Source organism: Lissotriton helveticus, chromosome 7 (genome assembly GCF_964261635.1).
Source record: "Lissotriton helveticus chromosome 7, aLisHel1.1, whole genome shotgun sequence".
NCBI lineage: Eukaryota > Metazoa > Chordata > Amphibia > Caudata > Salamandridae > Lissotriton > Lissotriton helveticus.
The window spans coordinates 1254503500-1254519271 of NC_136068.1; the positions used below are offsets into that span (position 1 = coordinate 1254503500).

The 15772-nt window shown below is 44.5% G+C and overlaps 1 protein-coding gene across 1 annotated transcript in view; it reads right to left on the reverse strand.

The window, feature by feature from the left end:
- CACNA1G (calcium voltage-gated channel subunit alpha1 G) overlaps window positions 1–15772 on the reverse strand; it is a 1349169-nt gene that overhangs the window by 736272 nt on the left and 597125 nt on the right. The window contains exons 7-8 of the mRNA XM_078654430.1: window positions 8223–8315; window positions 5752–6556 (exon numbers count right to left, since the gene is read on the reverse strand). Of these exons, the coding sequence (XP_078510556.1) occupies window positions 5752–6556; window positions 8223–8315 (898 nt within the window). The remainder of the gene's footprint in view (window positions 1–5751; window positions 6557–8222; window positions 8316–15772) is intronic.

Here is a 15772-nt window from a genome sequence, read left to right on the forward strand (position 1 = left end):
CAATAACACATATAGACACTCATGTAGCTATTCACAAACCCATGTAGCCGGTTACACACCAACAGACAGACGGATACAGACATTCACACAGTTTAGTCACTAACCCATGCATTCAGTAAGATACGTTTAATCACTCACTTATAGAGTCAGTCACGCACTTACTAAATCATCCATTCAGACCCTTATACACCCACTCATTCTTCAACATGCCTTTTCGTATATGTATTAAACATATTTAAACTTTACAGAAACACAGTCACTGGATGATGTCATCAGTGATGTCACTGACCGTGCATGAGTGATGTGATATGTGACGTCATCAGCAGTGCATTGCAGGGGCGCGAGTTATAGTTAGGAGAACTAACTATAACAGAGGAATTTCTATGGTTTTGTATGAGTGAAATGTCCAGCTAACTATATGTTAAATGTTATGTTAAAACTATATTTCTTGAGCGCACGGCTACCCAGAACGGGTGTCCCGGCGCTTTGGCAGAGTCCTAAACACAACCAAGAAAAACCCAGAGGCAGAAATACTGTAGACCCACTGGTTAGGCGGAAAAGAGGAACGTCTTAAGCTCCTTTCTAAAGGCCAGGAGATGGTTAGCCTTCCGGAGTGACAGAGGGAGCTCATTCCACAAACTAGCCGCCATGAACTGGAAAGACCGGCCACCCATCCGCACGCGTTTGATCACTGGTACCTCCACTTTAGCCAGGTCAGCAGATCTCAGACTCCTCCGGGGAACGTAAAAAGCAATCCGCTTCCTAAGGTAAGCTGGGCCAATACAGTGGAGGGCTTTAAATGCCAACGTGAGGACCTTGAACCTAATTCTGCAAGCGATAGACAGCCAATGCAGCCTGCCGCGCAATAGAGAGGCACTAGCTCTCCGTGGAAGGCCAAAGATGGCTCTGGCCGCCGAGTTTTGGACAATTTGTAGTCTGGATACCAGATATTTAGGCAGACCTGAGAAAAGTGCGTTAGCGTAGTCTAAACGCGAACCCACGAGTGCTTGCACAATGTTCTTGCGATATTGAAGGGAAAGCAGTGGGAGAAATTTCCTCACCATCTTCAAAATGCCGAAACATTTCCCCGCCAAGCCCGTGATGTGGGGACGAAAAGAAAGACTGTCGTCGAACACCACACCCAGATTTTTGACTTGGGCAGAGGGTTTCTCAGGGGGGAACATGTCGGAACCCCATAAACATATGTTTTTTCAGTGAATATATATATATATATATATATATATATATATATTACCTACTGGCGGTCGCCAGTAGGTAGTTATAGTTAGGATTGTTTTCCATAGGAAATCCGCAACATTCTATTGGGAATAACTTTGGCGCCGGTGGACGAATCTTCGCGAATTTCTCAAAGAAGATGGCCTGGTCTGCTCTGCTCCTTCCCTGAAAGTTTGGGGGGGGATTTGTCAAGCGGGGGCCGCGATAAAAGGGGGGTCCCAAAACGTGTTTTCCCCATGTTAATTTCCATAGGGAGGTTGGACTAACTTTTAGCCTGAACGGCTGTATGGATTTCCACCAAACTTGGCAAAATTGTAGGGACTGGTAGCCCGATGTGCCTTTGCTATGTCTCAAGATATGTGCTCCAGTGGATTTTAAGTAATTTAGGTTAAAAAAATATATATATCTATATGCGCGCCCCGGTACGCGCACTGGGGCATGTACCAGCGCACTCCGCGAGTTCGTGAGCGGAAAGCTGATTGGCTCTCGGGTGTCTGTCAACATTCCAAACTGTCCGGAGCGGCCGCCATCTTGTGTCTCGGTAGGATCGAGACACAAGAGGTGGCAAAAACAAAAGGGGAAATGACCAAAAGGGGGCAGAGTAGACACCCCCTGACCCCCTAGGTTTTCTGAGGTGGGCCTAGAAGGATTCTTAAGGGCAAAAAAATGTGTGTTTTTTTTTTTTTTAATTGTCACGGGGTAAGCGCTGGGTGCACTCACAGGTGCGCGCTCCGGTACGCGTACCCTGAGCGCACCACGGGGAAAAACTGTACTTTTTTATAACGATTTTATATATTTTTTGCATTTTTTTCAGGGGAAAAACAAAAACAGGGATTCCAAAACTGCTCAACAGGAGCACAAAATTGTGAAAAATTAGGGACAGGGAGGGCAGCGGTCTTCCTGTCTCTTCATAGCAATGAGTTCAACGCTCTGCTCCCCATAACAGAGCAGTTCATCACAGTCCACGCATAGAAATTTTATGCCTGCAAAGACTGGCTGCATGTTAGGGACCATTCTTCCACGTGGTGTTCCTGAAGGTGTTGCTCCACCAGTGGAGGTGCTGCCGCCATCTCTTGGTAAATTCCGTGCCAGGTCCCTGACACTCTCCCTAGCATAGTTATTTGGATGTATTCTCTGGACATTCCTAATTAAAGTGGCATTTCCAAAGCTATATTTCCTATTAGGATTGCCTCTGAATAAAATAGTTCCACATATCTTGCAGGTTACCTTAGCAGCATTAACCTTTTTTTTTCCTTCAGGGATGTCAAAAAATTTCCAAATGAAGTGGTCCTTTGTTTTGTGGTGAGGAGGGTCCTCAGGCAAAACACCATCAGAATCATTGCTGGATCACTCCCTTTCAGTCATTGCTGTAGATCAGGAAACTTTGAGAAGCAGATAATGCACAGAACACCTCTTGCTCTCTCCAAGTACAAAGCAATAGTGAGAGAAATGGGTGGGTTTCTCAATATTTGGAAAAAAAAAGTGCTGAACCAATGAAAAGTGTTATTTTAAAGTCACATGGCTTGACGCGCTTACGCTACGCGCTCCGGAGCGCTTCCGGGGGTGCTTACGCGGTGCGAACGTAAGCGCTTCAGGGGGTGCTTACGTTGCGTGATCGTATGCGCTCGGGCGCTTCCGGGTGCGCTTACGCCATGCGTCATAAGACGCATCACGCGGCTACGCGATACGTCCCGATGATGTTTTCGTTCGCGGCACGCTCACCGGTACGCGCACCGGGAGCGCCCCAAAACAATTATTTTTTTTTAAACATGAACAATATACATAAAAAATAGTATTACATAAATATACAATATAGGATTCATTATAAAAAATATTATATTTCATAGCTATAGAATTTTGCTATTAAAAAACCTTTGAAATTCACTGAAAAAACCATAGGTTTCACACCAGTTATAGTTAGGAATTAGCATTTAAAAAACCTATTAAATTCACTGAAAAAACCATGGGTTTCACACCAGTTATAGTTAGCTGGAAATTTTACTCGCATAAAACCATTGAAATTCCCACGTTATAGTTAGTTGGACTCACTATAACTTGCGCGTGCAATGCACTGCTGATGACGTCACATATTACATCACTCATGACATGGTCAGTGACATCACTCATTACATGCACGTTTCTGGACCCCCTTTATCACTAACATGTGATGGTTTGAGGAAGGCAGAAGGGAAATGTTATGAAAAACTCTATAGAGATCTTGTCTATCAGGTCTCTTGGACAGCCAATCTAAACAAGCACTGGCGTTGCCAATAGGTCTCGCAGTAGGAAAGTTGTAGCTATTACAATTGCAAATAACAATGCCTTTTATTTTTGTTTTCATTTTAAAAACATAAAGGGCTTTGTCATTTACAAAACCAATAGCTCCAACTTTCCTACTGCGAGACCTATTGGCAACGCCAGTGCTTGTTTATATAGTGCGAAGTTCACTGTAAGGACTTGGCACGCTTTATATACTATAATGGTAGCACATGTATTCTGTTACATTTCCACATAGTTGGAAGGCTCTCCTTTAGACAACAAAGTTCAGTACAGTAGGGCTGCACTGCACTACGATTTCCCACCCGCAATTGGCTGTCTGAGAAGAGGTAAAGGCCATCTACCACACATTTTGCAAAGCATGCGGGAAGAAAGAAAAAAGGAAACCCGAAAAAAGATGAAACTTTGTGAAAGAGAAACAGAAAGGAGAAAATTACAGAGAAGAGAAATGAGAGAAACAAAGAGTGTGGCAAATGGCCGGAGGGAAGCCGGATGGGGGCGGGAGAGCCTGGTGGGGGGGCGGGAATGTGAGCGAGGAGCTCACGGAATACAAGCGAAAAGAACAGCAAACAAAGCTGTTTTGGAGAGTGATGGGGGAGGAGTCCTTTGCGGCAGAGGCAAGGAGTGTGGCAAATGGCCAGAGGGAAGCCGGATGGGGGCGGGAGAGCCTGGTGGGGGGGCGGGAATGTGAGCGAGGAGCTCACGGTGAGACTGTAGGGGGTGTCGACGGGGGGAGGAGTCCTTTGCGGCAGAGGCAAGGAGTGTGGCAAATGGCCGGAGGGAACGCTGTGGAACTGCGAGGCATCGTGACTAAAGAGACGTCCGTGAACCATTAACGAACCCTCTTAATGGCCGTGGCAAGATAAACCATGTGCGGGGTTAAAATAAACAGAAAAGAGGTATATTAAAAAAGTCAAGTGCTAGGCGCTTACCAGTGTGCACAATTGATACGGCATATGTACGCGGTACTACCGGCAATTCTGAGTCCATGCCGTTGAAAACAAGTCAGCGTGTGACGTAGTGAAGGTGGGTGTGGTTAAGTACGGAAGTGACGGTGCGTGTAGTTGGTGGTTAAAGGGGCAAGTCACGATATGCAATTTCAAATGGAGAATGTGAATAATAAAGTTACAAGCATCAAAAGTGAAAAAACTTCAACATGCTCAATGGGTGTAACATTTTAACAAATGCACACGTAGTACTAATTCGGATACGAGAAATTACAGCGAGCAAAATGTAAAAAATAACAAATCTTGAAATGCAAGTGTATCATACCTAGAACGTCGAATGTGAGCGAGGAGCTCACGGTGAGACTGTAGGGGGTGTCGACGGGGGGAGGAGTCCTTTGCGGCAAAGGCAAGGAGTGTGGCAAATGGCCGGAGGGAAGCCGGATTAGGAGGGAGGGAGGGAGGGAGGCTGATGCGCGTGCTTGTTTTGTCACGTGATTCACGTGAACTTAAAGAAAACCGCAGCGCAAGAAGCCCTTGGTTTCACGAGGATTTTCAGGACATGAATTCTCGCTCCGCTCAATGCGCTTGCGCGCATTGATAGGTCGCGAGACCTAAAAAGGGGCGTGAGGTGGCATGCAAAATAATAATACATTTTTCTAGCATTAAGCTGTGTACAGGCGTGATGTGTCCTATGAAATCTAATTGCAAGGTTGCCTTCTTGTCTGCATACACACTTAAAAGAGAACTACAAATTCACCAGCAAAACAAAAAACGATTCTTGACAATAACGTCCGCCTTGCCCTCAGGAAGAGGTTCAGCATCATAGTGAAAAGGAGAGGGCCCCTCACTCTCTCTTTGGAATGGTTTGAAGATAAAAAACATGTTCTCGTTCCTACGTTCTAACAACAGGATAGAAGGAAAAGAGCAAATAAACAGTGATACAAAACTGGACTGAAAAAGGATGGGGGCGGTAGGGCCACTAGCTAATGTTAATCAGATATATTGAGGGTGGGTAAGATTTTGGAAACAGAACACAACCATCTGATTGCTACTAATGGCATGTGCAGTGCATGGGGGTGAAAGACGATTGGTTTCACCAGTCTTAAGGATCACCAAAGAGCAAAGTTACCCCTTAAGTAATTATTGAAAGTTCCCTCTTGAAGACATTACTGAATTAGAAAACACTGCATGCAAAAAAACAAAAAAAACATTGAAGAACATGCTTTGCGTGGCTATAAAATGAACTTTGATGTAACAACACAATGTATCAGTGTAAAGTTTCAATTCTCACCTGTGCTCTGTGTCTCCAGCAGTTTGTGCATCATGCTATAGGGTCCAGGAGGTATATTAAGGTTGGTCACTGTATTGACAGAAGGACTGGTTACTGAATCTCCTAAACTCTTCTCTTTTGACATGTCTTGAGGAGAGCTCGAATGCACTGTGGGGTAGTTTTTATTGCTAACAATGTGCTGCAGTCCTTCTAGACCAGGTGGTGCAACCTCAGGTTGGAGAATGGTGGACTTACGCCGGATGGGTTCAAAATGACAGTCTGCATGGTAAACACTGTGAACAGACTCTGTATTACTTGGAGAACTTTTTGGAGAAGGATTCAGATTAGAGCCTGGGGCAGGGAGCATAAGTAGGTTTGTGCCATTATGGAGTGAGGTGGTTTCAACATCGCTTATCTCAGGGCTAGCTCGTGGTGCACGAAGGTTGCCATTACTCATGTGGTAGTGATGGTGGTGATGATGGTGATGATGAATTAGATGGTGCACTGATGATCTTCTTCGCCGATGCCGACATGGAGGTTTTTCAATAACACTTTTTATCACTGGGCTGGACACAAGCCCCACTCTGGAACCCACCACTCCATAGAGCTCCACAAGCTGTTTACTGGCCTTTCGCACAATGTACACCAAATATTTAAGGAGTTCATCATAACAACTACCAGGTTCTGAGAAACTGGCCAGAGTGCTTGCATTGGATAGGAATCTGACACGCTGTTCCTTCATCAGCTGACTTTCTCGTTGCTTTGTCTCTGAGAACTGGGTTGCTATGACGACCAAACATAGATTGATCATGAAAAAAGAACCAATCTAGAGAAAGCAGAAAGTATAATTAAGGTAAATTATGGGATGGGTGCATCTCCTTGGCCCTTCCCAAAATTAAGTTGCTCTATGAAAATCCCTCTTTCCATCTCTTCCATCTGCCTATTCAACCTATTTGTTTACCACTTTGTTATACTCTATCCTGTGCTACCCATCTGCTGTCAACGTTCAACTTACTATTCTGGGCGAGACTGTTCATTTATTTTATTGATGTTATTTGTATTTAAAACAATCTAATTTAATTAAAATTAATAATTTAACTCAAAATTGTCAGATAACATTGAAATCGCAAACAACCAGCCAACCACATGCAAAGCTACCAAGATACCTCTCCAATAGGAAAGGCCCAGTCCAAATTGCTATTTTGGGGACACTTGCACCCCATGTATGTTGAGCCCCTATGACAGAGAGATCAAGGGAACCATGACTGGACAAATCCAAGCGGCTTAACCAACTCATGTACATTACACAAAGTGATGGAAGTGTTTAAATCCATTTCTCTATGGACTGGAATATATCTAAAGTGAAATAATGCAAGCGTTCCCTCCCTTAATATTTTGATTTTCTCAAAAAGGCCGTCTAAATGCAACACGTATGCCTTGACGTAAGTTCTCTAGCTCCAGGTGCCTAAGGATTAAAATTGCACCTCACTGATGAGGACCTACAATGCTGAAAAATATCTGCAATTACTTATCTTCTTGTGCAGTGAGGAAATGGCTGAACAGTTGGGACTGGGCTGTCTCTATTGGGGTGTGGCCAAGACTATGTGTGGTGCTTGTCTGTGAGTGCACAGTGAGCAAAAAACTACAGACTGGCAATAAGGGTCTGCACAGTTGCAAAGCCTCACAGTTATCAATTTTTAGTAACTTCGTAAAACTGTGTTCGCTATGTAAAATTTGTACATACTGTAGTTTTAAAAGAAACTGATGACAATTCAAGGCAATTGGGGCACTTGGATTACTGAGCAGTTATCCGCCATATTTCCTTCACACACCCTCCTCAACACAACATCTTTTACCCCTGGCTCTCCCCAGACTGTGATACCAGCAATGTCACATCGGAGGGTGAGGTCTGAGCCTGTAATCCCCACTTTCATTTAAATACAGTCCTGCTCAGGGACCTCCAAGCAGGAAATGATGGATTGGTGGGAGGCAGGGGAGAATGCAGCGATGATGGCGAATTAAAGCAGGGATGAGGGACTGAAGCTACATCCTCCCACTAGAAATTTTGTAGCTGGAGCGAAACTGGAAAACTCTGCCCACTACCCATTAGCCATCCTTTTGCTTCTACTATGCATCCATACATCAATTTTAGTTTTGGGTCAATAATCTTGCATTCAACGCCCTTTACATTCCTGACACACATGCTGCCCTAAGCCATTTGCATTTAAAAGAGAATCTTGCAACTTTATTTTGGTAACCTCACTTTGCAGAGGTAACTTTAACCTTCATCTTCTCAAACTTCAACTCGCTACTTCTCGTAAGTAAATAAACACTCCTGTTTCTACCTGTCACATTTCACCTATCTTTGGCCAAAGAAATATTCTCACATACTCGCTAAGCAAATGATTAATTCGCAGTTTTCTGCTATGATAACCTAAACGTGGATTGCATCAAAATACAATTTTCTTACAGCAGAATTCAAAATTACTTACAATGATCAAAAGGATGAAGTAGATGAAATTGTAAAAAGAATGAGCATCCATAACAAAGTACATGATGTCTACCCAGCCTTCCAATGTGATAACCTGAAAGAAGAAGAACTACAAGTCAGGGATTATTTACAGAGAATAGTCATTAAATAAATGTACAACTATTTGCAGTCTTAAAGAGGTTACTGTGCACCATATGTTATAGATTATTTGTGATATTGATACGGTCTAGCCTGGTAAGACTTTAAGCAGCGGGATGATTTATTGGAAGACAACAGGCACCGCTGCTGCTAGAGCCTTGCGTTATGCCTCCTGAGGACAGAATGTCTGCCCCACACATAACATGTCTAGGGGTCTCAAGTCCCCTAAGGACCTGCCTATAGTCCATAACATTTAGAGTTTCCCACTGGATTGGAAATTATGTAAATTATTTTTTGCCTCTAAAGATTGACGACTGATCCGACATGCCGGGGTGACAAGAAGGACCTTTTTATCACTTTTGTGAAATATACAAAGCTAGAGCCACAGGGTGAGGGTCTGGCACTGGAAAATATAAATTTAGGTTCCTAGGAGTGGATTCCAACATGTGAAGGACATATTTACATTTGTCCTGCTCGGGGCCGCCATGGTGCACAAAGCAGATGTGGTTGGATTAAAAAGCTGGAAGCCATGCCGTCTTCCGGTGGCACCACTTAGAGAGTTCAACACATTCATGCACCTTGAAACAGAGCACTCGATCCAACTTTTATCTACAGAAAACATATGCCTAGATATAATTTAATATTTTATGTTTCATAAATAGTTTGTATAGGGTAGACGACTGCTAACAGATGTGCGTATAAAGTGAAATCCCGTGGTTTACATTATAGATTCAGTTAGGATAAGCACCGGGTTTAGTTTCCTAAAGTTCTGTACTGTAACTATACTTCTGTATAGTGAGTTATTATGGAAGTGTTGTGTACCCACAGTTCTAGCTGGGCCTTGACATCTTTATTTCAACAGTGATAATTGTGTTGCACTGTACCTTGACTCCCCCTAACCCATCCCCCCTGAGCGAGGCCTTGACTGCTGATCCACATCTACTCAGAAGGGCAAAGGCTAGGGAGGCCAGTATGCTACTGGAGACCCAGGGGCATATGTATGTAATTTACATTTTGACATTCTCAAATAGCGATTTTTAAGGAATCGCTATTTGAGAAATGCAAAATGGAATGTATGTAATAAATCACATTTTTTTTCCGAATCTCTAAAATTCCTTAATTGCGATTAGCAAATTGCGAATTGCAATTAAGGAATGAGTGTCCCATTCATTCCTATGGGCCAAGAGGCCCATAGGAATGAATGGGGATACATTCTCAAATTGCGATTTTCTATGAGAAAATCGCAATTTGAGAATCGCAATTCCAAGGGTGCCAGGGTGTCACCCCTGGAATGTGCATGTATGTACATGTGGCGCACATACATGCCCTAAGGGCATGTCTGTGTGCCACATGGCACTTTGAAATTATTATTTTTTTAAACAGGAAATCGCAAAATACCATCTACTTGGAGGAGACGTATTTTGTATTTTGCGATTCCTTAGGCCAAAATCGCAATTTGCGAGGCACCCCTACATAGCATTTAAGGAATCTCAAAATTGCGATTCCTTAAATGCTTGAGCAAAATTTTTTGTGATTCCTTATTTTGTTATGTGGCCCATACATACCAACACGCTGTTTTCCGGTGTTTGCAAATCGCAAACGGCTTCCTACATATGCCCCCAAGTGGCTATAGAGTTGGCTATTAGGGACCCCATAAGTGCCACCTTTTAGTGCTTGGTGGCCCGGAGAAAAAGCACAACATTTCATTTACTGGCCAGACAGCTCTCATCTCTGAAGATGACATTTTCCGGTTCGTTTCAGGCCACACCTCAAGAAGACCAGAATGGGTCACAGCGGGATCTTCACTCACCTTTGTAAGCGCCCTGTCCTCCATCTTAGAAGTCCGGTTCTTTGCAATCAGAAACACAATTGTTTATCCTAAGTACAGCATTTCCAGGAAATGCAATGGCTGGTGCTTGTCGTCCTCACTGTCTGCTCCAAATACCACAGAGGGTGGCTAAGCTCCTGCTGGCTTCAGACTGGGTCAGCTGCCCTCTTAGTGCACACACTATGCTGAGTACAGTTGCTATGAACTACCCTCTCCATAATCCTGCTGAGTGTGTCTAGCACCGGCTGACCTCTCTAATGCCATTTCTGTCCACACACTGCTGACTACACTTCTGTCTGTGGGACATTTCCAGCACCAAATGTGCTGGCACTACTGGGGTCCTCCATCCCAGTCTCTCCTGTACAACTCTGTACTGATCACCAGCTGTGATGTCCCAAGCCCCTGAAGGTGCCTCTAGAGTTGTACCTTTTCTCTGCGTTGTTTCCTTCTGCATTGAGTGTGCGCCTCAGTTCTTTCCTGGGGACCTCCATTCCACTCTGTCCTGTACAACTTTGTACTGGTCTCCAGCCGTGATATCACAAGGTGCCTCTAGAGTTGTACCTTTTCTCTGCGTTGTTTGCCTCTGCATTGAGTGTGCGCCTCTTTTCTTTCCCATAAAGTGTTTCCTCATTCACTGCCTTGAAGCCCTCCCTGCCGAGCCCCGCTCTGCCCGGATCCTCTGCTGCTTTTACTACCAGTCAAATGCATTCCGAATGAAATGGACCAGCTGCAATCATCTCTTTCATCAGTATCACTTTGCTGGCCTCCACTTTTTCAAGCAATGTGCTTTGTTACAGATTTCTTACTCCTGTACCAGGTATCATCCCTTACTTCATCTGCGAGTCCCAGTCTTTCACAGAAAGAATTATCCTCGTCTTCATCACGAGAGAACAATACAGAAGAGCAGAGATGCTTCTCCACTTTGTCCTTTAGAGCTCAGTGTGTAACCACAGGCACCATGCGCTGATGTTCCCATAAAACACTGTCTAAGCACGGCAGGTGTTTGCTGTGCTGTATCTGGAACAGTGTGAGGCTGCAGGCTGGGTATCATGCTTTCATTTATCTAGTGTGACACAGCGGGCATAACATTCTGCTTTATCTGTCGAGCGCAGTGCGGCACACCGAGCGCCATATTGATGGAGACCCGCGCGGCGCATCAGGTATTTATAGAAATGCTACTTACCTTTAACAGTATTTCTGCAGCTTGAGATCCTTCATAGATTCACACGTTCTGCATTATTCCACCATCTGCTTTTTGTGTTTGGAATTGTATCTTGTTTTCTCAAATCTCTTGATACATTTCTTATTATATTTTGTGCTTTTATTTTTTTTATTTATTTATTTTAGCGATTTCTAAAGCGCCTGGTGACCCAAGGGCATCCCCGCGCTATGTAGCTTGAAGTCCTATTGAGAGGGAAGGCGGTCGAAGGGAGTTATTTGGGAAACAGATGGGTCTTTAGTTTTTTGCGGAAAGCAAGGTAGTTGGATTCCAGTCTGAGGGCACGAGGGAGTGCGTTCCAGCCCTTAGCCGCCTGAACGGAGAATTGTCGACCTCCTGTGCGGGCTTTTTTGAATCTGGGGATGCAGACTAGATTCTCATTTTGAGATCGTAGTGATCTAGTTGCTGTATAAGGTGTGATCATTTTACTGAGGATCGCTGGACCAGATCCGTTGTAAAGCTTGTGTGTTGTACACATTGCTTTAAAGTGCACCCTTTGGCGCACGGGGAGCCAATGCAGGGTTTTGAGGGCTGGCTTGGCAGATATTCTGGAGGGGGTGTTGGTAATCAGGCGTGCTGCCGCGTTCTGTGTCCGCTGGAGTTTCGTGATGGTAGCCTCGGGGGCTCCCAGATAGACCAGATTGCTGTAGTCCAGACGGGACAACACTAGACCCTGGATAAGAAGCTTTCTGGACATAGGTGGGAGTAAGGGCAGGATTTTACGGGTCATGCGCATGAGTCTAAAACATATGCCCGAGGTTTTGGTTGCATGGGTTTTCATCGTAAGCTGTGGCTCAAGCCACACCCCGAGTGTCTTGATTTCAGATTTAGGGGGGGGAATTTCTCCGAACACATCGGGCCATAGTGTAGGAGGGATAGTTGTCCATTGCTTGCCGAGTAGCATTACCTCTGTCTTAGTCCCATTCAATTTCAGTGATGAGTCATTCATCCAGTTGTGGATATCTATGAGGCAGTTAGTTAGATTTTCAGGATGGTCAATCAGCTGGGACAAGGAGACGACTAGTTGGGTGTCGTCAGCGTAACTCACCATTTTGATGTTAAATGGTGTTACCACATCCTCGAGGGGGGCCATATAGACATTAAAAAGCGTCGGGCTTAGGGAAGAGCCCTGGGGGACGCCGCTGGTGAGTGGGAGGGTGGATGAGTGATGGATGTCGTCCCACACTTGAAAAGTGCGTCCTGTAAGAAAGGATTCGATCCATTTGATAGCTGTCCCGGTAAGTCCTGCATTTGCCAGTCTATGCAGAAGGACACGGTGGTTGACCGTGTCAAAGGCTGCACTTAGATCCAGGAGGATCACTGCCACTGATCCTCCTGAATCTAGTAAGCCCCTTGCCTCTTCAATAACTGCAAGGAGTGCGGTGTCCGTTCCATGGCCTGGGCGAAATCCGGTTTGGGATTGTCGGAGCAGTTTATTGGTTTCAAGGAACTGGGACAGTTGAATGTTTACCAGTTTCTCGGTGACTTTGCTGATGCCCGGGAGTAGGGATATTGGTCTATAGTTGGACAGGTCCAATGGATCTAGCTGGGGTTTTTTTAAGAGTGCTTTGACCACAGCACTCTTCCAGCTGTCAGGGACGGTTCCGTGGGTAAACGAGCAGTTGATAAGGTCCGTAATGATAGGCACAATTACTGAGGCTACAGTCTTGAGGAACCTTATAGGGGCTGGGTCCAAAGGGGATCCACTTTTCATTTTTCATTCTTATTAGTGTTTTTCACGACTCAGGGTAGGTATGAGTCTTAGGCTTGCCATCACCGCTACCAGCTATCAAGCTTCCATTGAACAATGGATGTTTTTGAACATCCCTGCACCCTGTGGCAGGCACCACACAGGTGAAGGAATGTTTAGGGAGGCACCTATGGTGCACCCCAGGCCCAATAGCGGAAGGCCAGGGGTGATGGGGGCCCTCCTAGGGTCCTCCAATGTCACTTTGTGACAGCCTGTCTATGTCGGAAAGGTCGACGTCGAATGGCTGTCGGAAATCAACATCATAATCCCGATGGCAGAGCAGCCGTAATTAAGGGATTATGATGTCTTTCCAACGCACCGACGGCCTCCTTGAGCCTGTCTAAAGCACTGCGGACAGTCCCTCTGCCCTCCGCCCGATGCCTCCACCTGCCACATCATAATGCGGCAGGTGGATCGCTATGTCAGATGTTGGTGGGTCAGACACCGACGTGCCGTCAGTGTTGGACCCACTGACATCCTAATCAGGCCCTTTGTGTTCTCTGTCAGGGGATACTCTCTCTGACTTGGCACCAACTACATCTTTAAAGGTTTTTTTATGCACACACCATGTTGTTTCTATGTTTGCTGCAGAATGGCCTGTTTTATGCCCTGATTGGGAAATACCTAGTTTTTGCCTACCCAAAAGGACAATGATATCTAGGAAACAATATTTATATATATCTAGGAAACATCTAGGAAACAATATTTATGCCTTATGATAATTTAGACTATGATATTCTGATAAACGTCAAATGAAGATCCCTGGATTAGGTATTCCTCTGTCAAGGGCACTCTAATTGAGGTAGGAGCCATTCTGTCAGCCAGCTGCATATAATATCTCTTTAACTCACTGCTTATCGGTGAGATTTGTTTTTACATACATCAAATTACAAATCCCCCAGTTTGGATAACATAGCCATGTGGTTTATGATCTTGGTCATATTTACTCCAGCGGATTTATAGGCCAACTGATCTATGACTTTCAAGCTCTACTGAGTTGGGACCAACAGGGGCAAGCATGGCCTCCTCAGAGTTAAGGGGAGGGGTCTTTCATTGATTGAAAGGAGTAACAGGCGTGCCACAGCCATGCAGATCCTCTTAGCATCATTGTTGCGGGACTGTGCACTCTTGGCAACATTGGCACAGTGCCAGTGGTGTTGGGACATGTTCAGAATGGATGCTGCTATCAATGTTACATCACTGAAGCCATAGGGAGTGTGCAAAATCAAAGCATCACACACATGTAGCTTATGAGCCATGTCCATTCAGCAGGAGAGTAGCAACTGTGTGGTATTTAGACAGTTGTGAATTTTGGAACACACTCATTTACTGACAGCACAGTTCCCACTGATAAAACTATGTAGCACACAAACGTCATGGTGTGAAAATCGGGATTCAGTTAATAATTATCATGTACGCATCACTATGCAAAGTGTCTTGATTTGTTTTAATCCTATTTGAAATCTGCCTTTCCAACACACCTCAGAATTACAAAAAAAAGTTGAATTTGAGCTTTCTTAACTACTGATATATTTGGAAATATTTGTACTGTCCAATCACAAGTATTTAAGTTTTGTTTTGTTAGAACAACATTGACATCCTACAGCCTTTCCTTTCACATCCCTTGTACTCCACCAAGATTGTCACATAGTTCACTTTACAAAATGCTCTCTTTGTAGTGAGAGAATGACAAGTAAACCTCAATCTCCCTACTAAACTAATACGCAGAAATTGGTCAGAAGGCAGAGCCTGACGTTGGACCTCTGTCTTTAATCGCTCAGTAAATGTGGCAAAATAAAGTCGAAAAGGAAAGGCGTCTTTATTGCTCATTCACCTACTGAACTCCAGAATGGGTATTTTCTGGGGGTGCTGCAGAATCACTTGTATGCCTACTTCTTGCCCGGTACTGTGCCCGAGGACCCACCCGTTGGTGTCTTGAGGCACATGACTGCAGTTTGATGCCCTTGTTTTGCACTATTTTCTCAATCAATGAGAACGTGGATACGGTTTACCCTATTAGGCTTTATGTGTCTACAAGGTCGTTTTACATTGATCTACTGCTAGGTGAGAAACAATGGCCTGGATGAACTTCGAAGCTGACGAGGCGAAGGCACCTGTGTGTGATTTCACTGAGCGACCAAAGCGAGCAAGATTGACTTCATAGCTCTAGCACAAATCTCACTTAATTGTACCAAAGACAAACATCAATAAACACACATTCATACTGACCAATACAACATTTGATAAGACAATAGCAGAATGGAGTCGATATGCAGCCTGTACCATTAAGCACAAAGAGAAGGTGAGGAAGCTACAAAATTAGAAGTGGATTCGGACTTCACTAAACTGAATTGCTTGTAATCGCCCCAGTCAGTAGACACTGGTGATTAAAACCAGGGATTATGGAGCTGCTTTATGAGCACGGCTGTTGACTACCCAACTCGGATGACCCCAGCACTCAATGCAGCTGCCACCCCTCCCCCCTAGTGCCTTGAGACCCTTGCGAGTAAGTAGCTGTACTTTACGAACACCTGATTGATTGACTGAATTACCAGGTTTTTATTCTTAATAAAGCTCTTGGACTCTTCCTATGCAACCAAAGTGTATTGTTTCTGA